General features: G+C 43.9%; 1 protein-coding gene across 2 annotated transcripts in view; it reads left to right on the forward strand.

Moving 5' to 3' along the window:
• The window catches only part of CCDC6 (coiled-coil domain containing 6), a 119,361-nt gene that overhangs the window by 71,453 nt on the left and 20,184 nt on the right, over positions 1–27,724 (forward strand). Inside the window, exons 5-7 of one of the 2 annotated variants that reach the window (XM_033942391.1) lie at positions 7,753–7,913; positions 9,674–9,830; positions 16,054–16,520. In XM_033942391.1, coding sequence (XP_033798282.1) covers positions 7,753–7,913; positions 9,674–9,830; positions 16,054–16,288 — 553 coding nt within the window. In that variant the 3' untranslated portion in view covers positions 16,289–16,520. Of the gene's footprint in view, positions 1–7,752; positions 7,914–9,673; positions 9,831–16,053; positions 16,521–27,724 lie in introns of those variants that run through there. The other variant, XM_033942390.1, reaches the window with a different exon arrangement.

Consider the following 27,724-nt stretch of genomic DNA (forward strand, 5'->3'; position numbering starts at 1 on the left):
TCAATTTTCCTGCCCAATTGGGTGCTTTGTTTTTTTTTTTTTCAAACATCCTGGTGGGGTTTATTTTATAGCCTCTTCACCCCCTTTGCCCTCTCTGGCGCTGTGGTGTAAACAAAATAAACAAAAAAGACTTTTCCTCTCTCTGTTAAATCCTAGCTCACATTCGCGGTCTAACACCAGCTCTGGCAGGATACACATTTCAAATCTACATATTGTAATCACAAAACAGAATATAAAATTATTTTTCTACCTTTTGTTGTCTGGTCATTATTGAAATAATGTTGGGCCCAGGCTTTGGTTGTCTTCTGATCAAGTCTCCTTCTTTCTTCTTTCTCCATGCTAACCATCCATATTCCATCTCTGTCCTCCCATTCCGTTTCACTTCCCTCCCCCGGAGGTCTGGCATCTTTCCTTTTTTTTCATCTCCATCCCCCCGCAGCTGCAGCGATGGGCCCCACCATTCCCAGATACACCATCTCTCCTTTTCTCAACTACCCTTCATCCAGCATCTCTCCTTCCTTCCCCACCACCCCAGGGCCCACCAGATCTCCATTTCTCTTCTCAACTACCCTCCTATCCAGTATTTCTATCCCCCACCCCCCTTCCACACCATCCCTTGTGTCCAACTTCTCTCCCTTTCTGTTCCTTCCTTCTCTAAATCCCATTGTTCACCATCTCTCTCTCCTCTGTTTTTAGACCCATTATTTCTTCACCTCTTCCCCCACACCCCCGGCCGGTATATGCACATCTCTTTGAACCTCCCCCCCTTCCCTCCTTCTGTGTACTTCTACACCACGGCCCCCCTCCCCGAAGGCCTGCATGTTCCCCCAACTTCCCCCTGACCTCCTGAAGTTTCAGCTTATAACTGCAGCCTGCAGAGAGGATCGCCGGTGCTGTAGCAATCCTTGCAGGCTGCCATCTTCCTCATCAGCATGTTCCCTATGCTGTGGTCCCGCCCCTCTTCTGACGTCAGGGGCAAGATCGCGGCAGAGGGAACATGCAGCTCAGGACGATGGTCTGTAGAGGACTGGCTGTGAGAATGTGGATTGTATAGATAGGACCAGGGTGGTGTAGATGGGAGGATGGTATAGATAGGACCAGGGTGGTGTAGATGGGAGGACTTCCCACAATTTTCCCTCTGTGTGCTCTACATTTAAAGACAGCCTGACCCTACCATGCTTCATTTTTTTCTGTTTACAGTCTTGGTAACGTTTTCTGAGTTGAGTACTCCAATTAAGGTTACCATAAATCCGGGTTTCCCTGGACATGTCCTCCTTTTGGCACACCCGTCAGGTGTCCAGGCAGCTTTTTCCACTGTCGTCTTTTATCTAGTTTTCGCCATTTCAGGGAGGGTGGGAGGGGCATGGCAGCAGCTGAACAGCCTGGAAAAGAAATCATCCGGTGGCACTTGGAGTTCTAGACTAGAGAGCTGAATGGGGACGGTGGGAATCCTGCGGGTTCCCCCTTCAGGTCGCGGGGATCCCATGGGGATGCCACCTCGGGTCTTGGGGATCCCGTGGGGATCCCCCTCATGGTCTCAGGGATCCCGCGGGGTTGGATGCAACTCGAGCAGCGAGGCTCGTCTTATTTTCCTACCTGCCCTGCAGCAGCACACATAGCCAACCGGAAGTCTTCCCCGATGTCAGTGCTGACGTTGGAGGGAGGGCTTTGCGTCAGTTACGTGCAGCATGTAGGGCAATGAGCCCTGCACGTGACTGACGCAAAGCCTTCCATCCGACATCAGCTCTGACCATGGGGGAAGAAGACTTCGGTCAGCTACGTGTGCTGCTGCAGGGCGAAGTAGAGAACCGTATAATTGGCTAGAAATGTGAAAAGCGCAACAACTTGCTCGTTTGCTATGATTGCGCAGGCGCCGAAGCCTGACAATGGCGGAGTTGGATGTTGGGCAGCACTGTGGCCAATTAGGTAACAGTGGGTACTCAACTTGGCTTTAGAGCGCCAGGAAACTGCACGAGGCTAGTGACCGATAAGAGCATTTTATATTACCTGCCGTTCCTTCATGTGCTATTCTACGACTTTTCCTTTATGGGTGCGGCATCCCCCCTACCACCACCCCGAGTTAAGGTCAGGGTTACAACAGTGTAGTTAGGGGTTTCTGTTATTTTGTATTAATGGAAAATATAGTCTTCTTGATCTAAGAAGGGAAAGAAATTTCGGCCTCTGAAAACTACTAGTTGACTACTAGATGACTTAAGTTAGTCCAGTAAAAATGTATCACTTTCTTTTTCATTATTTAATTATTATTTTGTTTGTTTATTAATCTTTAAAATGGACTAACATGGCTACTACACTTTTATCTGCAGCCAAAAAGAAATCATTGGCCTGTTCAGAATTTTATAGCATGTGTAAATGACTTGGTTTCTTTTCTCTCTTTTTGTCTAAATATGCTTCCCATATTTTCCAGTATAATAGCACATTAGTGAAAAATGTGCATGTATTACTCTGAGGTCCATTTGTATGATAAAGAGAAAGTTACTGATAAGGTAATTTGCTGGAAGATGAGAGCTGGACACGAACGTGAGAGGCAAACGCAGGACACAGAAGGGGTCGAACGTGGGAGGCAAATGTGGAACAGAAGGGGGTTGAATGTGAGAGGCAAATGTGTGATAGAAGGGGGTCGAACATGGGAGGCAAACGCGGGACATAAAAGGGGGGAAGGGAGTGCATTTTTGGACACAAGGCATGAACTTGGGAGAGAGGATGGAGGAAGGGAGGGAAAGAGATACTGAGGTGGGGGAGGGAATGGAAAGGGAGAAGTGGGTGTGTGAGAGGGAAAGAGAGATGGTCTTGTACACGGGGAATGGAAGAAAGAATTTTTGGTTTTAGGGAGGGAGTGAGGTACAGATGATAGGGAAGAGAAAGATGAGAGGGAAAAATGTTGTGGTAGAAAAGGAACAGTGGGACATTGAAATGGATGCATGTGGGAGGAATGTTGGACATAGTGGTGAAGGGAATGGAGGGAGAGATGTGGCTTGGTGCTGGAGAGGGGTGATAGAAGGAGAAATGTTGGGCATGGGGCTGGTGGGCAGGGGTAAAAGATGCTGCACATGGTCCTGGGGATGAGAGAGTGATAAATGCTGGACCATGGTAGGAGGAACCAATGGACAGCAACAGAAGAATTTACAGAAGATGGGAAAGCGGAAAATAGAAACTGGAACCAACTTTATGGAAAAATAAGTCTCCAGACAACAAAGGTAAAAAATGGAATTTATTGACTAAAATATGTTAGCTTTGGGACATGTATATAGCAGATGTCTTTGTATTGTGTCCAAAAGAAAAGGAAATGCATTTCTAGTTTTATTTCTACAGTGTTGAAGTACTTGCTGACCCTTGCTGTGGCAGGTAGGGATCCCCAAGCATTGCCATCAGAGGGCCTCCACTAGAGACTGCCAGAACTCCCCTCCACCAAGCACAGCAGTCGCTGACAGCATCCATGAGCCACTGAGGTGCCAGCATCTTTGACTCAGGGATGCTACTGCTGCCTGCCAAGCTTGGCAAAAGGGACCCCTGGCCAACTGCAAAGGAAGTCCTCAGCTGACAGCTTGGGGGTTCTCATCAGCTGAGTTTTTATATTTTATATTTACATTAGAGGCTCTGGTAGAAACCCGTTTACAAAGTATCTATTCGTCCCAATTAATATTTTCAAATTAATAAAGTGTCTTTGCTTATTTGTAAATGGGTCTCTACCAGAGCCTTTAATTCAGCAGCATAATTAAATGAAATAACTATTTCTGAAGTTTATAGGGATGGGCGGGGACGGGTGAGATTTCTGTCCCTGCACAACTCTCTAGAACTGATGCTGCAGCAGTGAGCAGTGCCAGTTATATGTGCCAGTAGAGGTCAGCTGAGGTCATGCTGGTCACATGATCTACTAGCGCTTGCTGTGTGACAAGCAAAAAGAACCTTCTCTCTCCTGTGGCCTTGTGTACTGCATGTAGCTAGAGAGGAGGAAAGAAGAGGCTAACCAGGACCGGGAGGGAGTTGCTGCACAGACGGTGCACCAGTGTTCTGCTGTCTAAGTTAGTCTAATTATAACTAACCTGCGTGTTCTCCTGCCTGCCCTTCTCTAGGAATGGTTTGGGTTAGACAGATTGGTTTTTCTCTCTCTTTAATTATGGCATCTAAAATTACCACTATTATATATCAGTCATGATCATTGCTTTTTGTGTGTCGATTTGCTATAGATAAAATTCATTAATATTGTGTACCGTATTTTCGCGGATATAACGCGCGCGTTATACGTGATTTTACGTACCGCGCATACCCCTCGCGCGTTATATGCCTGAGCGCGGTATAGAAAAGTTTTTAAACATAGTTCCCACCCCGCCCGACGCCCGATTCACCCCCCCAGCAGGACCGCTCGCACCCCCACCCCGAACGACCGCTCGCACGCGCTCCCACCCGCACCCGCATCCACAATCGGAGCAAGAGGGAGCCCAAGCCCTCTTGCCCGGCCGACTCCCCGACGTCCGATACATCCCCCCCCCCGGCAGGACCACTCGCACCCTCACACCGAAGGACCGCCGACTCCCCAACAATATCGGGCCAGGAGGGAGCCCAAACCCTCCTGGCCCCGGCGACCCCCTAACCCCACCCCGCACTACATTACGGGCAGGAGGGATCCCAGGCCCTCCTGCCCTCGACGCAAACCCCCTCCCCCCAACGACCGCCCCCCCCAAGAACCTCCGCCCGTCCCTCAGCCGACCCGCGACCCCCCTGGCCGACCCCCACGACACCCCCACCCGCCTTCCCCGTACTTTGTGTAGTTGGGCCAGAAGGGAGCCCAAACCCTCCTGGCCACGGCGACCCCCTAACCCCACCCCGCACTACATTACGGGCAGGAGGGATCCCAGGCCCTCCTGCCCTCGACGCAAACCCCCCTCCCTCCAACGACCGCCCCCCCCCCAAGAACCTCCGACCGACCCGCGACCCCCCTGGCCGGCCCCCCCCCCCCCCTTCCCCGTACCTTTGGAAGTTGGCCGGACAGACGGGAGCCAAACCCGCCTGTCCGGCAGGCAGCCAACGAAGGAATGAGGCCGGATTGGCCCATCCGTGCCTCAGGCCGCGCCCCCAGGTGGGACCTAAGGCTCCAGGGCCTATTCTGATTGGCCCACGCGCCTTAGGCCCCACCAGTAGGCGGAGCTTTAGGACGGATGGGCCAATCCGGCCTCATTCCTTCGTTGGCTGCCTGCCGGACAGGCGGGTTTGGCTCCCGTCTGTCCGGCCAACTTCCAAAGGTACGGGGAAGGGGGGTGGGGGGGTCGGCCAGGGGGGTCGCGGGTCAGTCGGAGGTTCTTGGGGGGGGCGGTCGTTGGAGGGAGGGGGGTTTGCGTCGAGGGCAGGAGGGCCTGGGATCCCTCCTGCCCGTAATGTAGTGCGGGGTGGGGTTAGGGGGTCGCCGTGGCCAGGAGGGTTTGGGCTCCCTTCTGGCCCAACTACACAAAGTACGGGGAAGGCGGGTGGGGGTGTCGTGGGGGTCGGCCAGGGGGGTCGCGGGTCGGCTGGGGGACGGGCGGAGGTTCTTGGGGGGGGGGCGGTCGTTGGGGGGAGGGGGTTTGCGTCGAGGGCAGGAGGGCCTGGGATCCCTCCTGCCCGTAATGTAGTGCGGGGTGGGGTTAGGGGGTCGCCGTGGCCAGGAGGATTTGGGCTCCCTCCTGGCCCAATATTTTCGGGGAGTCGGCGGTCCTTCGGGGTGGGGGTGCGAGTGGTCCTGCCGAGGGGGGAGAAGAATCGGACGTCGAGGGGGGGCATCAGGCTTTCAGGATGGGGACAGGACTTCAAGGGGGGACAGGCAGATCTTCAAGGGGGACAGGCAGACCTTCAAGGGGGACAGGACTTCAAGGGGGGACAGGCAGACCTTCAAGGGGGGACAGGACTTCAAGGGGGACAGGCACGGAGAGGCGGGGCAGTGCACCGAAAGTCAGGGCGGGTGAACGGTGAGTCGGGGCAACCAGAGGAGAGTCGGGGCAGTGCACCGAAAGTCAGGGTGAGTCGGGGCAACCAGATGAGAGTCGGGGAGGGCGAAAGGAGAGTCGGGGTGGCCAGAGGAGAGTCGGGGAGAGCGAAAGGAGAGTCGGGGTGGCCAGAGGAGAGTCGGGCAGCATGCGCGTTATATGCCTGAGTGCGGTATAGAAAAGTTTTTGTACATATCATCGTGATTTCTGCGCGCTATACCCCTGTGCGCGTTTTACAATGGTGCGCGTTATATCCGCGAAAATACGGTAATACTAATTTATATATGTTTGGTAATGCCGATTTACTTGGTAATTTGTTTTGGCAGTTGGAAATATTTTGTCTCATATCTATCTATTTTGATAAATTTTCCAACTATATGGTAGGATGGTTTTCTCATTATGCGATGTATTTCTAACCTTCATTTTTGCACTTGCAGTATTTTTAAATATATGCTTACCCAGATATTTGTGAATTTCTGATACCACTACTATATATTTCTTTACATAGATGTGCACATTAATGTTCTAGGCATCCACGTCACTTTCTATCGCATTTGCACATTTCATTTATATATCTCAAACATTTTCTTGTCACCTTTAAATCACCTTCTACGTTGAAACACTATAATAATTTATAATTTCCAAATATCACCGTGATTGCGTACCACTGTTTTTTCAATATGTCACAGCACATTAAAAATTAGGCTACCACTTTAGAATATAGCTTTTTAAATATTATCTTTATTAATGTAGTCCATCGGGTCCTTTTTTTGTCTGGAATGGGAAATTGCAATGCATCAGCTTGTGCAAAAGGAAAGAGAAGAAGCAATCACACAAGTAGAATGATGGAGATGGAGAAGGAGGAGGAGTCTAAGGTCTTCCAGTATAGCTCAAGGAAAAGCAGTAGTGAGATTGGCATGTGTGGCCTGAAGGAAGAGCCAGGTACCCCTGGTGGGGTGAGACCTGTTTAGATACTGTGTGTGTGGCCTCATTAGAGGACCAAAGCATTTACAAGCTGAGTAATAAGTGGTATAGCAGGACAGATGAAAAGAGGGGAGGAAGTAATAAGGTTGTGGATGGAATGAGGGTGGAAGGGTGAGTGGCTTGATGGCTGTTGTAGAGCTGACCTGACACACACACTTAAACTTTATTTACCAGGGGGACCAACACCCCATCCCTGTTCCACAAGGTCTTTCCCCCATCCCATGTTAGCCCTGCAGCGGGCTTATATAAGGAGGTGCCTAGTAGGTTCCTGGCATATGAAAAATTGACAAATGCAATTCTGTATCTTGAGGTCGAGTTTAAAAATCAACTTAGGGCTCACTTTAATGCTACTAGTGCTTTCACCATATTTATGTATAGTCTGGTTACCAATTCTATGTGGAGCTTGTTTCATTTGCCTTAATACCTTAAATCTTTTTATTTTTTGAGTATTAAAGAGGGGTTGTATTAACCAATAAATGTCATGTGGTTGAAAGGTGTTGTATACTTTGGATATGCTTATCTGTTTTTTTTTAAGAAGAATCTGCATGTTTAGACAGGCAAGCTGGTGTCAGGGCAAATGTTATATTGCTTAATGATATTAAAATAGATGTATTATGCATGTGTAAAGATGAAATTCCTATTGAATTTAAAGAATTAGGAATAAGGGTTTGGGTTGTCTTAGTATAATCTGATATCATGATTTCTCTGCTGCTTCAAGTAAATAGTTATAGGTGCATGTATCCTCAAATCTTGTCTTTCTGTGGAAAAAGGCTGATTGAGATTTTTTATTTAGAATTTTACAGGAGAAGTTAGACCAGCCAGTTTCTGCCCCACCATCTCCAAGAGACATATCAATGGAGATAGACTCACCAGAAAATATGATGCGGCACATCAGATTTTTAAAGAATGAAGTTGAGAGGTTAAAGAAACAGCTACGGGCTGCACAGCTACAGCGTAAGGACACTTTTCTCATGTTTCTTTATTTGTAGACTTTTCCGTAGAGTAAAGGCCGATGGTTTGGGGGGGGGGGAGTTTGGAGGAGGGAGAGAAAAAATATGATATACTGGTAAATGTCACTTAGAAGAGGAGGAGAGTGTGGTGCAGTGGTTAGAGCTACAGCCTCAGCACCCTGAGGTTGTGGATTCAAACCCCATGCTGCTCCCTGTGACCCTGGGTAACTTACTTAATCCTCCACTGCCCTAGGTTAGAAAGATTGTGAGCCCACAAGGACAGATAGGGAAAATGCTTGAAGTACCTATATGTAAACCACTTGATTATGGTTGTATAACTACAAAAAGATGGTATACAAGTTCCAATCCAAAGAAGAAAACTATGTACGGATTTAAACAAATTTCTTGTACAACCCCTTCTTGTATAACCCCACTCTATTCCTGAACTCTTGGGTAGTCAATCCCTTTTCTCGAGATCTCTTGTAGGAAGTTTCATTTGCATACTTTTGCTCCTCCTCTCTTACTTCTAGACTGCCCTCCAATTCCTCAGTTGTCTTCCTATGTGCAAGACAACAGAAGTGTGTCTTATCTGCTTATGTTTATTTAAATTCAATCTTTTTCACTGATTTGTGTGGATTTATTCATGCTGCAGAGGATCCCTTTAGGGGACTGCTCTGGTTGCGTGAGACTACAGACTGAGGCAGAGAGTCTACTTCCAAGGGGTTGGCTGCTTTGCAGTGCACCCCCTTGGACACCCTGCATTTACAGACTGGAAGCTCAGGGACCGTTCCCTTGGGAGTATAGCTAGCCCCAGGTTTGTCCACTAGTAGGTTTGAGGACAGGCTGCATGGCTCTGTAGAAGTCTATCCAGGATCAGGGCCAACTGTATTCCTCCCCCTGTTTGCTTGCGCAGGCACTGGAGGGGGTTGAGGTCTCTGCCAGGTACGTCGAGCCTGAGAGGCAGTCAATGCGGTCCTCAAAATCCTGCACTTCCAGATGGAACCGGTAATGTAAGTGATCTCATTGGTGGCACCTGGGGAGTTTCTAGCCTCTGGATTTAACAGAGGCCAATCTTGCATATCCCCTTATTCCCAGAGCACAGGAGATATTTGAGGTTTCATTTCTTGGAGCAGCACTTCCAGTTCATGGCTCTGCAGCTTCTTTGGGCTAGCTGTGGCACCTCGAACCTTCACCAAGATGATGCTGATAGTCGCAGCCCATCTGCGCAGACTCGGCATTCAAGTCCATCCATATCTGGATGATTTGTTAATTAGAACCCAAACTGAGTTGGAGGGACACCAGATGGTTCACCAGCTTGTCCAGTTGCTGCAGAAACTGGGCTTGGTGAGCTACTTTTAGAAGAGCCAACCCCTCCCCCCCCATACACACACATTTGACATAAGAGTTTTGGGTGTATCAGGTACTTTGTCCCCTGTTTTCCTATGGAGGTGAACAGAATATTTCTTCTGGAGGCATGCAAGGACAAGCTTCTCCAACAGATCCAAGCTCTACTTTACACGCTAGCTAGGTTTGTACCTACATTATACAGTAAGGTACAGCCATATATAAAATTATTAAATGTTTTGTTTTAACAATGAGAACAAGTTTTGGAAGTATAATGTGCATTTTCTAGATAATGAAAAGCAAAATGTGAACATTGAAAACAAATAAGATCAAAGTTTTAATATAAAAGCTGGTCATGTCTCATACATACTATAAACAAATTGGTTAAGTACTTTGATTTTTTTTTTCTTGTCAATTTAGATACAGAAAAAATGGCACAATATTTAGAAGAGGAGCGTCATATGAGAGAAGAGAATTTGCGACTCCAGAGAAAGCTTCAGAGGGAAATGGAGAGAAGAGAAGCTCTGTGTCGACAACTCTCAGAAAGTGAATCCAGTCTTGAAATGGATGATGAAAGGTGAGTTATATATAGATTTCTTTTTAAATTATTATTTATTTATTTATAAGATTATTCATTTATTACACAAATAAAAAGTAAGCAAGTACAAATCAGTTCAGGAAACAAAAAAAAAATCATACACCAACTTAAATTATTTTCTTAAGGTTTTTTTTTTCTTTTTTTGTTTAGTTAGTGGCATAAAAACTAAAGAAATAAATACTGGGATAGACTAAAGGCTCATTGTCTCTTGACAAAGGCCAATTCACGTCACTACTACTCAGCTGGATCTCAAAGAGTAGATCCATTCCTTGTTGCCTACACCCAGAGATAAGCGGTGGCTTTTCCAAGCCTAGTCAGGGAACAGTTTACCCTTTCAGAAATTAACTATCCACTCTCTTCACTCCCTCATGATTTTATAGACCTCTATCATATTGCACCTCAGCCATCACTTCTCCAATCAGAAAAGTTCTATCCTGTTAATCTTCCTTCATAGAAAAGCAATTGCATCACCTTTACCATTTTGGTTGTCCTCTGTACCTTTACATTCTGCTTTACGTATCTCTTTTGCAATAAGAACAGCCATACTGGGTTAAACCATCAGTCCATCTAGTATCCCTGTATCTTGTTTACACAGGCCTATCCAGATTACAAATATTAGCAACATTCCATTCTACCAATCTTAGGACAAGCAGTGACTTCCCCCATGTCTGTTTTGTGGGATGTAGCTCTCTAAAGTTGAACTGTGTACTTATAAGAAAGTTGTGGAAGTTTATAAGACTGAAAGATCAGCAGTGGCTTCTTTACCAACTGTCCAGACCTGCATAGGGTTGATCTTACAAGCAGGTATATATCTCGTCATTACCGGCAGATGGAGACTGAGACAAAGCTTTGGAACTGTACATATCATGTGACCCTCCCTAATTACCTCAGTCTTCTCTCAGTCTCCAGCAGGTGTGGACTGCTGGGCGCGATGGACCTCTGGTCTGACCCAGCAGAGGCAATTTCTTATGTTCCCTGCAGGATGGCCTGGACAGGGGCCTGGCTTGGTTTTCTCTCCGGGTTCAGCTTGTGGCCCTTTCAGCCTTTCGTGGGTTATTACGGGGTCAGCGTCTGACTGCCATTCCTGATGTCGTTCGCTTCTTGCAGACAACCAAGTTGCTCAATCCTTCGGTGCAACTGTCTGTTCCCTCTTGGGTTTTGAATCTGGTCCTGTCCGGTCTTGTGCGCCCCCTTTGAGCTTTTGGGTGCCTGCACGTTGAAGGGCCTTACTCTTAAGGCAGTCTGCTTAGTGGCTTTTACTTCTGCAAGACATGTTTCAGAGCTGCAGGCTCTCTCTTGAAGGTCTCCCTTCCTGGAGTTTTTCTAGGGAGTGGTTAGTGTTGAGGCCCGTTCCTTTCTTTCTGCCAAAGGTAGTTTCTCCTTTTCATGTGAATCAGTCTGTGGTCCTCCCGGTCCTGGGTAGTCAGGCAGGTTCATCTGAGCAGAAACAGTAGAGCAAATTGTATGTCGATCGAGTCCTTTGCACCTACTTGCAGAGGACATAAGAACATAAGAATTGCCGCAGCTGGGTCAGACCAGTGGTCCATCCTGCCCAGCAGTCCGCTCACTCGGCGGCCCCTAGGTCAAGACCAGTGCTCCAAATGAGTCCAGTCTCACCAGTTTAGCATGAACTTGTCCAACTTTGTCTTGAAACCCTGGAGGGTGTTTTCCCCTGTAACAGACTCCGGAAGAGCATTCCAGTTTTCTACCACTCTCTGGGTGAAGAAGAATTTCCTTACATTTGTACGGAATCTATCCCCTTTCAACTTTAGAGAGTGTCCTCTCGTTCTCCCTACCTTGGAGAGGGTGAACAGTCTGTCTTTCTCTACTAAGTCTATTCCCTTCAGTATTTTGAATGTTTCGATCATGTCCTCTCGCAGTCTCCTCTTTTCAAGGGAGAAGAGGCCCAGCTTCTCTAATCTCTCACTCCTCCATCCCCTTAACCATTTTAGTCGTTCTTCTCTGGACCCTTTCAAGTAGTATCATGTCCTTCTTCATGTATGGTGACCAGTGCTGGACGCAGTACTCCAGGTGAGGGTGCACCATGGCCCTGTACAGCGGCATGATAACCTTCTCTGATCTGTTCGTGATCCCCTTCTTGATTATTCCTAGCATTCTGTTCGCCCTTTTCGCCACCGCAGCGCATTGTGCAGATGGCTTCATGGACTTGTCGATCAGAACTCCCAAGTCCCTTTCCTGGGAGGTCTGTCCAAGTACCACCCCGGACATCCTGTATTCGTGCATGAGATTTTTGTTCCCGACATGCATCACTTTGCACTTATCCACGTTGATCCTCATTTGCCATGTCGATGCCCATTTCTGGAGCCTGATTATGTCATGTTGCAGATCTTCGCAATCCCCCTGTGTCTTCACTTCTCTGTATAACTTCGTATCGTCCGCAAATTTAATCACCTCACTCGTCGTACCAATGTACAGATCGTTTGTAAAGATGTTGAAGAGCACGGGTCCAAGCACCGAACCCTGCGGCACCCCGCTGGTGATGTTCTTCCAGTCTAAGAATTGTCCATTTACCCCCCACCCTCTGTTTCCTATGCTCCAGCCAGAAGATCAGGAAATCAGATCATCTTTTTCTCCTTATCCTCATAGGGGGGATGGCGCTTCCAAGGCTACCATTGCGCACTGGATCAAGGAGACTATTTCTTCCGCTTATTTTCTTCAGAAAAAGACTGTTCTGGAATTTCTCAAGGCTCATTCTACTCATGGGCAGGCAGCTTCTTGGGCTGAGTTTTCTCTGGTGCCTCCTCTGGATATTTGTAAGACGGCAGTCTGGTCTTCTCTACATTCTTTTGTCAGACACTACCATGTGGATGTTCATGCGGTGTTCTGACTTTTAAAATTTTTGTGGTCTGAATCTCAGAACCAGTGTTCTTCCCCTGCACAGTCCCAATCCGCTTCCATGGCATCTCAGTGGCGTTGCTGCTTTACCCTCGCTTCACCCAGTCACTGTGCTTGCACTGCCTGACCCTGTTCTGGGGGATCCTGATGTGGAAGACTTGCTTGCTGACCCCTTATTTGCAGGTGCAGCACTTCTGGGGCGGGAGATCAGGGGACTGTGTGCTTGATCTGTGGATCCCTCTGAGGTGTTTGGAGCCTGGAAATGCTCTCATGATCATTCACTTATTTGAGTCTGCGGCCTTGCTGGACCTATTTCTGCATCTTTGTAGGTGTTCATTTTGGTCACTCACCTCTCTCCTCAGTGTGGGTCGTGTAGTATTAGAGAATTTTCAGGACTGCCATGTGGATGTGGTCCTCAGGAAACAATGATGCAGCTGTTTTAGGCATTAAAGCTGCTTAGGCAAAGTCTTTTGTTGCACGCACCAGTTTCTCTTAAATGTGCACACTGGAGAGTGAGGTGGTGGTTCCCCCTCCCCCCTCAACTTTTTGGTTACATGACAGAGGCATTGTATGACTTTATGGCAACGGTGTTGGTGTACTCCATCTCTGCCTGCAGAATGCTTTTGTTCAGACTTGATGAAGTTTCAGGGAAATGCTTTTAAAACCAATAGGAGGAATTTTTTTTCACTGAGAGAATAGTTAAGCTCTGGAACGCGTTGCCAGAGGATGTGGTAGGAGCGGATTGCGTAGCTCGTTTTAAGAAAGGTTTGGACAAGTTCCTGGAGGAAAAGTCCTTAGTCTGTTATTGAGAAAGACAGGGGAAGCCACTGCTTGCCCTATATCGGTAGCATGGAATATTGCTACACCTTGGGTTTTGGCCAGGTACTAGTGACCTGGCTTGGTCACCATGAGAATGGGCTACTGCGCTTGATGGACCATTGGTCTGACCCAGTAAGGCTATTCTTATGTTCTTAAAATCACGCAGTCGCTGGAATACCTGGAAACTCTCTTCAACTCGGCTGTGGGCCACATCTATCTACCAGTAGTCCTCTGGCAGAACCTGTGCCGAAGTTTCTCCCCTTCTGGAGCGGCTGACTTTGTCGGCTTAGGTTTATCTTCAGTTTCTGGGATCCATAGTTGCCCTATTAGATGTGGTTCCTTGGGCGAGGGCAAACAGGTGTCTTTTTCTGTAGGCTTTGCTCTCTTGCTGGATAGTAGATAGGTGAGACATTCTAGACTCCCAGCCAGTCCTTCCTGCGCCTGTCTGCTGTTTCAATCTGTTTTATTCTTCTCCAAGTTGACTTTTGGATGCCTGTCGGCTGGGAAGAATATGTATATATATTTTAATTTATTAGGAAGTAGTTTCTGAGCTCCTTTGAAGCCAGTGTTGGAAGTTAACGGTACTGTCTAGTTACTTTTGAACAAAACAATTTGTTTAATCCTGTTACTACGGGTGCCTCTACTTCATGTGTATTGGGTGGCTGTACTTGGGTATTAACTGAAGATGGAGCTAGAGAGCCCAGTGAAGTACAACAGAGGCAGAGTGAAAAATCCAGAGTGGATTCCTTCTGCAGCAGCATGCGACTATGGGGAAATAACCCCTACTGTGATAGAATGTCTCACATATCTACTGGAAAAGAGCTTACCAGGGTAAATACATAATCTCTTTTTACTACATCTTCCAGCAGTGATTTCTGGATCCTCGTTGTGAGTTGATACAGAAATATTTTCTCCTATTTGTATTAAATTACATTACATTAGTGATTGGGCTTCTATGCCTATTTGGTTTGTGTAATATGTCTTTCTTTTTTCTTTTAGTTTTAGTTTGTATCGTTGGTTTTTTTCCATGCTGTTGTGTGTTCTTGGTTACTTTTTCTCCATTTTCTTTCTAGTCTGCATTGTCTTTTGAGTAGAAGTAGTTCATTGTCGAACCATTTGTCTGATCGTCTGCTGATTCTGGTTTTTGATTGTATTGGGGCTAGCTCATCTAAGGTAGTTGTATTTATATTGCATCATTGTGAGATGAAGTCTTTGGGGTCACATTCTTGGATTGTAGCGTCTGTTTTATTCCAGAATTTGGAGGGATCGATATATGTACATGATTTGTAGATTAAGCTTTGGGATTTTGTTTTGGTTTTGCCTTTGGCCCAGTTGATATTGAAGGTGTATGTGTAATGGTCTGAACAGATGGATCTGGACCATTTTCCATTTGAGGTTTGAATCTCTGGTAGAATGAGCTGTTGGGTCATGAAGGCTGCAATGTCTAGTTGGTGACCTTTCTCGTGTGTGGTTTGTGGGTCTAAGATCTTGTAGGTTAAGGCTTCGAGGTAAGATAGTAGGTTTTCTACTTGCTTAGAGGTATGGTCTTCGAGATGGAGGTTTAGATCTCCTAGGAGTAGGTTGTAAGTCGCCGTTAGTGAGATTCAGTATATATATATTTCTTACTTCTTGACTTGTCCCCTAGTCTTTGTATTTTGTTTAATGTTTTGTTGTTGAAGAGTCTGTAAGTTTTGACCACCTCACTTGTTCCTATTTTTTTTTTCAGATCACTTACAGATGTTAAAAATGTCCTTGTTTAGATCTTTTGAGCATATCTTTCTCCATTGAGAAAGATGAATATTTAGTCCTACTGTTTCATTTAACAATTTCCTATTCCATAGCAGGGCATTTTGTTTTGAAAATGGATGATTATTTCTAAAGATGTACAAGTCAATGAAGCTCAATTCATTGTCATTACATTTCAGTTTGAAAGCTTGAATTCAAGATCTTTGCATGTGAAAAATATATTTCCTAGAAATTCTTAGTTCTGTTAACATTTTCTTATCACTACCTATTATATAAGGAAAACAATTAATAGAAAAAAGTGCATAGAAATGAAAATAAGGGCTGAAAGACCTGTCTAGTGTGCCCATTCTGGGTTCATTACTACCTGTACTTTCCTCTCAAACCATTGTATCAAAGGATTTTTTTGTGTTTATCCCTTGCTTTCTTGAATTTTATTATTGCTTTGGCCTCTGCAGCACAATTACTTGATATGTGGAGAAACAACTCATCATGTAACTGGGAATATATTTTTTTTAATCTAATGGAACATGAACATATTTTCCAATTTCTCCACTTACCAACATATACACCTCTTATGTTTGTTAAAACTTGATGTACCACTTGGCTTGTAGAGGTCACAGCAGTATACACAACAAAAATCATTTAAATTTCAATAAAGAAACTAACTACAAAAACAAATAGGAAAGTGACTAACGCACCCATCAAGTTTTATATGAATGCTCTATTTTCCTTGAGAAAGAGAGACTAAATATATTGTAAGAAGCCAACTTATCTCCACCAGAAATATGTACCAAGGAGGAGGGGGTACTACCCACGAGCCCAGGAGAAGAGATGGTGAGAAGCAGCTGTGCAAAGGCAGTTCCAGAGGGATGGCATCTGACGTCATCAAGGTGCAACTCAGGACCTTAAAAGATCTTCGGGCCCACCAATGTGTCCCTGTGGTCATGTGCCTGAAGGAGCATATCGTGCCCCTTTGGAGACCCTTTAGAGTCATCTTCAGAACTTCTGATGAGTAAAAATAACCAAAAGCCTGAGTTCAGTTTAACTCTTCCCTTCCACCCCCACCCAAGGAAGGCAGGACAGGACATAAACAAAATCCTGAAGGAGACATAGATGATGATGGTTGCCTCCTCATCCAACCAATGCATCCTATTGATAAGAAGGTGAGCCGTTCGATTTTTATTCATGGCATCTCCTCCTTCTAAGGAGCTTTTTACTGTGACTTTTTAGTTTTATTCATATTTTAATTGGTGTATACATCCTGATGAATATGTAAATAATGTGACCTGTACTTAAACCCTTGAGGAAGGTTCTTCTAAGCTGAAACACGGACCATGTCGGTCTATCACTACCAACTGGGTCTATTTTCTCTTCAAAGTGGATGTATTTACCTTGAATTTTGAACTTGATTTCGCAATAAACTACGTTTCAAGAACATTGTATTCCACAGTTCTCGCTTTTGTTTTTTGGTACTCCATTTTTTACTGTGGAATTATTTGGGTTTCTGTTGTTTTCCTTTGTCAAGCTATGTGTAAGGCCTGACCAGTCTGTGGTGGTCAAATTCACTCTCAAAAGAACCTAACGTTCTTAGACACAGACAGCCAGTGACTTGCTTGTTTGGGTCTACTGAAGAACAGAAGTAGGGGAAGGGGAGGATAGCTCTGGGTTGCCAAAATATTACTTTACTCCCCTTATTCATTAGGGAACTTTCAGATTCACAAATTTCTTGCTTTCTCCTCTTGTCCCCTTACTCACTCCCTTTTATTCTCCCTTTCATTATAATACTTTATTCTCTGTTCTCTCTTTAGATCTCTATTAGAAGTAGAAAACCTTTCCCTACCACTAAAAGCAGATTGGCTTAGTCAACTAGCCAGGAGAGAGAAAGAGATAATGGTTACTGCGGATAGGCAGGCTAGATGGGCCATTTGGCCTTTATCTGCCATCATGTTTCTATTTGGAGATGGAATTAATAGCTGTAGTAAGCAAAGAGATTTCACTTAATTCTTACCATGGTCAGTTCTAGTGCTTGCCTCATTTACAGCCTAATCAGTCAGCACTATATGCCTCAGCATCTGTTCCTGTCTGCCAACCTAGGTTTTATAAAGATTTTTGCCCCCAGGAAGAGTATATTGAATCTTGGGTTCTCTTGGGGGAAAAAATGTTTTAAGTATTCTATGCATTCTTCCTGTTTAGCTTCTTACCAACTCTTCATGAAAAAATATGTGCAACATACTTTGTATAAGGTTGAAGCATTCACAGATTCTTTACCTTAGGACAAGTCTGCCAAGCTCAGGTAATTGATGGTCAAAGGATAGAAGTATAGAAGGTACATGAACAACTTGAGCTTTGCTTTTGAAATAGCACTGAGAGTTTCTGTGGTAATTGTTGCAGCTCACAGACATTCATTGTTGTGGTCTTTAGATGTCCATTAAAACTTGCTGGAAACAGGGGTGAAGCCTGATAAGCACAGAGAGCAGATGCATGGAGTAGAAGCTCCTCCTTACTGACACCAATTATTTGGATATTCCGACGGAATTTTGCTCCTCTATTATCAATATACGATCGTGTTCCATCTCCATATATTACTACCGAAAAAACAACAAGGGAGATTCAACTCCGACTTCAGTACCCAGCTGTAAGCTGCTTAAAAGCGATCTGGGTTCGCCAGATAAAATGGCAGTGAAACATGAGGACTCTCAACTTGACACCCTTATTAAAGAAATGCGCTCCTTCAAATATATTATGCAGGAGCAGGTCGAGAAAATCAAACTCCTACGTGTTGAAATCGAATCCCTGAATGCTCAATTCGTTGATGCTAGGCATTGCATCGACGCCCTGAAAGAAGAAAAAAACGCACTGCAAATCAAATCTACCATGCTGGATAAGCATAACAAGCTGATTACTGCACTCTAGTGTGATTTGGAGGATCTGTTGAATCGCAGTAGGAGGAACAACATTTGACTTATTGGCCTACCGGAGACATCGGAAGGCCCTGATATCATTGCCTTCTTATCTACCTTCATACCAAAAACTCTGGGCCTCACATTCACAACCCCACGTGAAATCGAGTGGGTCCATTGAGTCCCTTCTCACCCTTCTGCACAGCAGACCACGGCAAGGCCCATTGTAGTGAAAATCCTGGGTTCCAGCATGTGCTTCAGATCATGACAGCAACAAAAGCTCATTCTCAGCTTTTATATCAAGGAAGAAAATTCTTTATCATTCCCGACCTAGCAAAATCCATGGCAATCAAGTACGAAGAGTTGCTCTCACCGTCAGGAACTGAAAGATTTTGGAGCAAAATATGGGGTCATGTACCCAGCTAGAATGAAGGTAACATATAATAATCGCACCACCTCATACACAGATCCAGCAGATCTCAAATCCTTCATAGATTCCATCAAAAACGCTATGAGCTAACTACAACTGCTGGTTTATATCTTCTCTCGCTGTTCTCATCAGAATAGAATTACAATAAACGTTTAATTAATATGGTGTGGAGCTGTTCAGTGTTCCATGTGCTTCTCACCTGTTCTTACAGGAATACCTGTATACTGTTTAATACTCATACACATTTGCATGTGCTTCTTCATAGCCACGCTGTGTGTTCATATTCTTGATCTTTATTTCTCCTTATTTTCTTTTCCTTTCTTTGACTCTTATAGATGGAATGGTCTGTTAGTATGCTTATTTAGTGTATTACTCGTTGTTACCTGTATTTATGGACATTTATCCATGAAGACATTTTCTCTTGATTATGGCTGTTTAATCTCCTTTAATGTTAATGGGCTAAATCACCCTACTAAACGAAAGAAAATAGCTAATTATATTAATGCCAAACATCCAGATGTGATTTTCCTCCAGGAAACACATCTTCCCTCCGCCGCTGCATTCAAATTTACCATTATGGAATATTCATCTCATCTGTGGGCAGGGCTCTGGGTTTCTGACCCAGAAATATATAAGTAAAAGGACCATTTAAACTAAATAATTGATTTCTGGATCTTGTATGGTTGGGAAGACTGGATGGACCACTCGGGTCTTTATCTGCCGTCATTTACTATGTTTTCCCCTCTACACATATAAAGAAAAATGGTGTCTTGATTCTCTTTAGGAATAACTTACCTGCCACCATTTTGTCCCATAAAACAGATGTGGAGGGAAGATGGTGCCTGGCTCATGTTGTGTTGCACTCAGTGGAATATGTACTATTAAATATCTATGCCCCAGTTCTAGATCACCCAGAATTCTTCAGGGACCCTCAAACTACTCTTCTTGAATTTGGATCAGGATCTCTTGTCATAAGTGGTGATTTTAACCAAGTACAAGATTTATTACTGGATAGATCGTCATCTTACAAACCCTCCAAATCTAAAACTCATCAAAAACTCACCAAGAATTGCATAGTCTCATGGCCAACTTTTGTTTAGTAGACCCTTGGAGATTGCTGGAATACTCACACTTCTTCCCTCCGCATAATACATACACCAGAATTGACTACTTTCTCATATCATCCCATCTTGCACATAAATTGTCTAATGCTATCATTCATCCAATTACCCTAACGGATCATGCGTCCGTTTCCTTGCAGCTGAACATTTCTCCTCTATCTAAGGGCACCCCTTCCTGGAGATTAAATAATCATCTCTTACTGGATAGAGACATCATGGAAAAAATAAAACTTTTCACGACTGAAATTCTTCATTTTCAACTCTAACGACTCTGATGTATGCCCTGCCATATTCTGGGAAGCATACAAGGCAACACTTAGGGGTGAATTGATTAAATTCTCTGCCTGGAAGAGAAAGTGTATTTTGCAAAAACAAAAAGATTTAGAACAATCTATTAAATTATTAGAGTCTCAACACATGTCAGATCACATTCATAATCCTATATCTTACCATCAACTTCTGAAACTTAAATACAAATATAACTCACTTATTTCATACAAAGCTAGATGAGATCGTGATGGCATCGGGTCACTGCCTCATGGGCAAGCCCCTTGCTAGGTATTTCAAAGCGAAAAACAAAAAACTGACTATCTCTTCCATTCAAGACACTATGGGACAAATAATCACCTTTAATGACTCCATTTCATCTCAATTTGAACATTTTTACACTAAACTTTATCAATCTGAACTCTCTCTTCCTCTAAACCTAATTTTAGCTCCTTTCTGGATACGATTGATCATCCTCAACTGGATGATTCAACTAAATCTGATTTAGAATCTCCTATTTGCGTATCAGAAATCATTTCCGCAATTTCTTCTTTAGCCAAAAATAAAGCCCCTGGTCCCGATGGGATCACCCTTGAATTTTTAAAAAGAATTTAATAATCTTCTAGCTCCACACCTGCTAAATATTTACAATTTTATATATCATGGTTCAGAAAAACAACTCAACTTCACAGAAGCCACCATTATAGTTTTCCCGAAACCTGACAAGGACCTCACTCTTGTAAAAAAAAAAAAAAAACTACCGCTCATATCCCTTCTGAATTTAGATTACAAGATTATGGCTAAACTTCTTTCAGCCAGACTGAATAGTCATATCTACACTAATCCATAAAGACCAAGTTGGTTTTATTAAAAACAGATATATAGGTGACAACTTGCATCTTTTACATCACATCAATGCTCACGTCAAAAATCTCTCTGAACCCATAGTAGGATTGGCCATTGATGCTGAAAAAGCATTCGACCGTGTCAAATGGTGTTTCCTACTGCGGGTATAATTTTGGTGATTATTTTGTCCACTGGATTAAAACACTTTACTGGCACCCTAAATCAAGGATCCTTATTAACAATTCTCTCTCAAAGAAATTTCCCCTACATAGAGGCACCACGTAAGGGTGTCCTCTCTCACCCTTATTGTTCAATTTAGCCCTAGAGCCACTCCTTTTAGCAATTCATCAATGTCCCCTAATCAATGGCATCACCTCCAAATCCAGACAAATAAAATTGGCTGCATATGCCGACTACGTTCTCCTTTTCATTCGTAGCCCTCTTCAATCTCTACCAGCCCTTATCACAATTGTCAACGAGTATTCCTTGCTTTCTGGGTACTTAGTTAACTGGGAGAAATCTGAATTATTCCCACTAGATGACCTCCTAACCCTTTCTGAACTATTCCACTTTCAATTTCATTGGTCTAATGCAGCTATTAAATACTTAGGCATCCTGATACATAAAGATTCTCTACATGTCATGGAAATTAATATATCAAAGATCAAACAGCTGGTTACACAGACTATTACCAACTGGTCCCCTCTCTTCTTATCTTGGTAGGGCTGAATTGCATCCATAAAAATGACCCTAACACCTCGAATCACATATATCTTGTCTATGCAACCCGCATATTGTAAAACATCAGTATTTCAATGGATTAATAAAAAACTCTCCCAGTTCATATGGAACAATAAAAAAAACCCGTATCGCCCTCAACAAACTGAGAGCATCCAGAGACAATGGAGATATGAATCTCCCTGATTTTCACATCTATCATATAGCTTCATTGGCCAAATATGGTGCTCACTGGGTTAGATCCTCCTCCGTGGTTGGAGATGGAAACACATATTTGTCATCCATACCCATTATACGCCTTCTGTACCATGACTACAATGCTCCTCCGCGAATTCGTAGTCCCGGTCATTCGCGGTATTTTCCAACCACTAATGACCAGGCAGGAGAGGGCAGCCGGAGCACCGGCGAGTGAAGGAAATCACTCGTGGTATGCTCCGACCGCCTCTTCTTGTACTAAAATCGGGCCTCACCAATCAGGAGTTGTGTGTCAAAGCAGCTCATGATTGATGAGGCCCGACTTTAGTACAGGAAGAGGTGGTTGGAGCATACCGCAAGTGATTTCTTTCACTCGCCGGTGCTCCGGGCTGCCCTCTTCTGTCTCCCCTGCTAAAAACTGTATTCGCGGTTTTTCAACATTTGCGGGGGTTCCTGGAATGGAACCCCCACGAATATCAGGGGAGTACTGTATTCCCAAACAGCTGAAAGGATATGCTCTCCTGAGCGCAACACAACAAGCCATCAGATATATAGATGGGGTGGTGGATCTTTCAGTCTATGATTGTTCTAAGATGTCTATTTGGAATAATTCCAAACTCAAACATAATGGTAAAACCTTTTATTGGAAGAAGTGGCAAAAAGCCGGAATATGATATGTAGAACAACTGTTTCATAAAGATTCATTAATACCCTTCTCATTATATGCTCAGTTTCCTTTAATTAAGCAATGTCACTCCCAATGGCTTATATTGGCATCTGCCATTAAATCTCTTACTCTTGACATCCGACACTACCCGCATCTCGAATACCATTCATCGCTGGAGTGAGTTGGTTATCTCTCATGGTAAAGCTGTCTCAGTCTTCTACAGAATACTGCGGGATCAACGCTATGCTTTCTTGTCCCATGACATGAATCAGTGGTTGGCTATGCTGGCCTCTCTTTCTTCTGATATTGACTGGAAACTATACTGGACTAAAACCAATCGGCTACTGCTTTCTTCCAGTTTCACAATCCATGTACTTCGTCATGTGGCAGGCTGTATGGACACCATTCAGAATGTGGAAGGCTAAGCTGATACCTGATCCTAAATGCTGGCACTGCCTCGGATATGATGAAACCCTTGATCAAATGTTGTTCCATTGCAATGTTATCTAATCATTCTGGTCTCGTATTTGGAAGACCGTTAAGGACATCACAACGTGGAACTCAGATCTCACTTTTGACATGATTATTCTTCGATCTCGACACCCATGCTTTGCCAACTCAGATTTCCCTTCAAGACTGATTGATATACATTTGTAACTGCTATCATGCACATCCTCAAGAACTGGAAGTCAGCCTCTCTCTTGGACTACACTTTCTGGTGGAACTCGTTATGTCTTTACAATAAACATGAACAATATGCTGTATCTCTAGAATATCTTCATGTACCTCTCATATTGCATCACCTTGGAAATTTCTTGACCAATATGTGCAGAACCCATAATAGATCATTCCAGCTATCTGCACCAGTTTACTCCTGTTTCTTTTTATTCTCTGTTCGTCGCTCAGGTGCTTATTTATGGTTTTTCTTTGGTATCCGTTGTAAAGGACCAATGATATTCGGTGTTAAGATAATCTGTTCTCTCTGTTATGCATCATGGATTGTATTCACTGTATTTGTATTATTTTACTTCCCTGATTGTATTAAAAATTTCAATTAAAATTTTGAACCGAAAGAAAGAAAAAAAAACTTGCTGTAAACACTTGCTGTCATGCCACGACGAGGAGAGATTCTTTTTGGGCCAGAGGCAATTTCTTTCATTAAAAAAATTGTGAAAATATTCTGATCCCCTGTCCCAAGCCACTTCTGATCTACCCATTTCAATCCTGTCAAGGAATTTCTTTTCATATTTCTTCTCTACAAATTGAAAAAGAAAATGTAAACTAAGTTGTGTTCAAAATAACAACTGATGACAAAAAATGAACACCAACTAAGGTAAAAACAATGTGCTTTTAAAAAGGGGAAAAGACCTCAAATGCCCCGTGCCCAAAGCTCATTGCTTGAACTGTCGGTCCACAATTCAGGGAATCATAATATATCCAAGAAACAACTAATTGTCAAATCCCGCATAAAAACTGGAGCCTGCTGTAGTCAAACAGTTTATACGTTGAATTCTAACCAGCAAAAAGACAATGTAAAGTCACTTATCTTATATCCCAACGGCGACCTGGACCGTTTCACCAGTTGGCTTTGTCAGGGGATCTCTTCATGCTCACTCATTTTCAGAAATGCTGGTATTGCAGAGAAGGCTCAGCGGTTAAAGGACAAAAAGTTTTCACGACGTTGCCACGGATAATGTTTTTTCCACTTCTACAACGTGCTGTAGAAACAGTACGTACTCTGTATCTGTATCATTCTCTACAAATTGGACACATCTATGATGAAGACAAACTGGGCTGAAGAGCCCATGTAGTTAGACTTCACATGCAGGGATCTATCCAAGAAATTTAATTGGATAATTTCCTGGAGTTAACAGTAATGTAACTGCTGTTTTCAGCGATTGGCTAGTTAACAATTTTATTCCCTCTCTATCTTCTCAGTCCCTCTCCTATATCCCTTCTTTGTAGTTCCTTTCCTCTCAACCTCTGAAAACCGTGCCGAGCTCTGAGCTTGCAGAGATGGTGCGGTATCCAAACCTAAGGTTTAGTTTAGTTTAGACAAATAATCAGGTAGCCATTTGTTAAAACTAGCAGGGAGAAGCAGGTTCTTATCTCCTATTGGGGAGATGTCAGAATGTAGAACAGAGCCATTTTGAATGAGATACGTAATTATTGAAGCCACATAACTGTCAGGGAAAGACACTGACCTGGCAGACTAGTAGAGCCCTGGTCTTCAGCTACAAAAATAGTGTATGAATTCAAATGGGACTGTGATAGCTCTCTATCTCCTCAGAACAGATAAATCCCTTGGTTCTTCTATATAAGGGTCTTTACTGCTGAATAGCCATTTATTAGATTGGGAATGGTTCTTTGTTCTGCTCAGGAACCATCAACAGAAGGGACTTTTGTTTTTCCTAGCCCCCTAAGATAAATTTGGCTCTGCTCCTATAGGAGTTATCCATAAGGAATAGAGAATGACACAGGGGAAAAATTTATCCCCATCCTGAAAACCATCAGATATCCATCCGCACAAGCTTCGAATAGTTTTATACTGAACTTATTTTATTAAAGTATAAAAAGAAACAATATTCTGTACAATTTTAATTTTATAAATCGGAGTTCTGGCTGCCAAACTAGAGGAAGAGATCTTCAGCTGGCAGGGCTTTGTTTATAAAAGTTTATCAACACAGCTACAATAACTACTTTATCCTAAAGCAAAAAGAAAAGAAATAGAAATTGTTTTCTACCTTTGTTGTCTGGTTTCTGCTTTTCTCATCTTCTCGTCATTCTCTTCTTTCCATTCACTGCCTTCTCTCTGCCTCTTCCATATGGCATCTGCTTTTATTTCTAGGTCTCTACCAGAAACTGTACCTCTCCCTCCCCACCCCCATTGGTCTGGCATCTCTGTCTTCTTCCCATCCATTTCTCATTCCCTCCCCAGGTGGTTTTTAATATCTCTCTCCTCCTTTCTTCCCTTCAGATCTGGTATCTGTCTCCTCCCCCTCCCCCAATGCTCTTGAATCTCTCTCTCCTCTCCCTTCCTTTTCTTTTCTGCTCTTCCTTCTCAATTTTCTACCTCTTGCCTACTTTCTCACCTTCCAGTTCTCAATTTCCCTACCTCTTGCCTACTTTCTCACCTTCCAGTTCTCAATTTCCCTACCTCTTGCCTACTTTCTCACCTTCCAGTTCTCAATTTCCCTACCTCTTGCCTACTTTCTCACCTTCCAGTTCTCAATTTCCCTACCTCTTGCCTACTTTCTCACCTTCCAGTTCTCAATTTCCCTACCTCTTGCCTACTTTCTCACCTTCCAGTTCTCAATTTCCCTACCTCTTGCCTACTTTCTCACTTTCCAGTCCTCAATTTCCCTACCTCTTGCTTACTTTCTTACCTTCCAGAAATCAATTTTCCTACCTCTTGCTTACTTTCTTACCTTCCAGAAATCAATTTCCCTACCTCTTGCTTACTTTTTTACCTTCCAGTCCTCAATTTCCCTACCTCTTACCTACTTTCTTACCTTCCAGTCCTCAATTTCCCTTTCATTGTGTCTGCCTACAGCTTGCCACCTCTTTCCCTCACCCCTTCCAATCTCACTAACTCTGTCCTCTTCCCCCAAGCCAGCATGTGCCCTTTTTTCTGTATCCCCTCCTTCCATCCAGTATGTGCTCCCCTCCCCACTTCCATGCAATGTCTGCTCCCCTCTCCTTTGTCAGACCATCTCCCTCCCTTCCTGTCACCTTCGTAGGTGCTTTTTAGAATCAAGGTTTTTTTCTCTCGAGTGGCCCAGACACCATAGCCTTCTCACAGGCTGCGCATGACTGCCTCGAAAATTCTCCTCTGACGGAACTTCCTGTTTCTGCCTGGGCGGCTCGCATCAGAGGAGAAGTTTTGAAGCAGTCGTGCACAACTTGTGAGAAGGCTATGGTGGCCGGGCTGCTCGGAAGGAAAAAAAACTCTGAAAAGTGAAGGTGAGGGGAAGAGATGCCCGGACTGCAGCAATTGGGAGGGAGGGGGCTGCTGGACCGCGCAATCACAAGGAAGGCTGCTGGACAGGAGGTCTGGAAGGCGAAGCAACGAGCAGCACATACTTTACTGCGGGGACAAGGCCATTCACTGCACGGTTGAATGGCCTTGTCCCCATACCCACGGCTACCAATCTTTTTTTTGCCCCATATCTGCAGGTAACAGTCACCGTGTCATTCTCTAATAAGGAATCCTTTTCTCAGAGGCAGTCACTTAGGCACTCATAGCCAGTGAACTCCACGCCTTAGTGACTGACGCATCTCCATCCAGAGTTTCTGCCCTAAGGTGGCATCAGATTTCCAACTAGCCAAGTTTATTTATTTATTTATTGGGACTTATTAACCACCTTTATGAAGAGATTCACCCAAGGAGGTTTACAACTTAAGAACATAAGAATAGCCTTACTGGGTCAGACCAATGGTCCATCAAGCCCAGTAGCCCGTTGTCATGGTGGCCAATCCAGGTCACTAGTACCTGGCCAAAACTCAAGGAGTAGCAATAATCCATACTACCGATACAGGCAAGCAGTGGCTTCTCCCATGTCATTCTCAATAACAGACTATGGACTTTTCCTCCAGAAACTTGTCCAAACCTTTCTTAAAACGAGTTATGCTATCCACTCTTACCACAACCTCTAGCAATGCGTTCCAGAGCTTAACTATTCTCTGAGTGAAAAAAAAATTCCTCCTATTGGTTTTAAAAGTATTTCCCTGTAACTTCATCGAGCTTCCCCTAATCTTTGTAATTTTTGACGGAGTGAAAAATCGATCCATTTATACCCGTTCTACTTCTCCACTCAGGATTTTGTAGACTTCAATCATATCTCCCCTCAGCTATCTCTTTTCCAGTACTAAAAATGGACAAAGCATATAAGCATAAATACAGTAAAATAAGGTAAACTTGAAAACAGCAAATTGAAACCTAATAATCCTGTCAACATTTTTTCCCAAGCCTTATGCTCACTAAAGAGAACACGACATGCACAATGTGGATTGCAAGAGGGGGAAAGGGTTTGGGACTTATATACCGCCTTTTTGTAGTTTCACAGCCACAGTCAAAGCAATTTACATACAGGTACTTCAAGAGAGCCTTTATAATCTTTTTTGTTATTGTTAAAATTTCCATACAATACAATGCATCAAAACTTTAATTTTAAATGTAAATATAAAAGACTAGTCTTTAAGCCCGTTACACGCATGGGAAACTTCGTCCATCAGACGCTTCAGGTTCAAGAAGTGACAGATAATGTGGAGGTTATGTGGTCAACCTT

The sequence above is a fragment of the Geotrypetes seraphini genome, chromosome 4, assembly GCF_902459505.1.
Source record: "Geotrypetes seraphini chromosome 4, aGeoSer1.1, whole genome shotgun sequence".
Classification (NCBI taxonomy): Eukaryota; Metazoa; Chordata; class Amphibia; order Gymnophiona; family Dermophiidae; genus Geotrypetes; species Geotrypetes seraphini.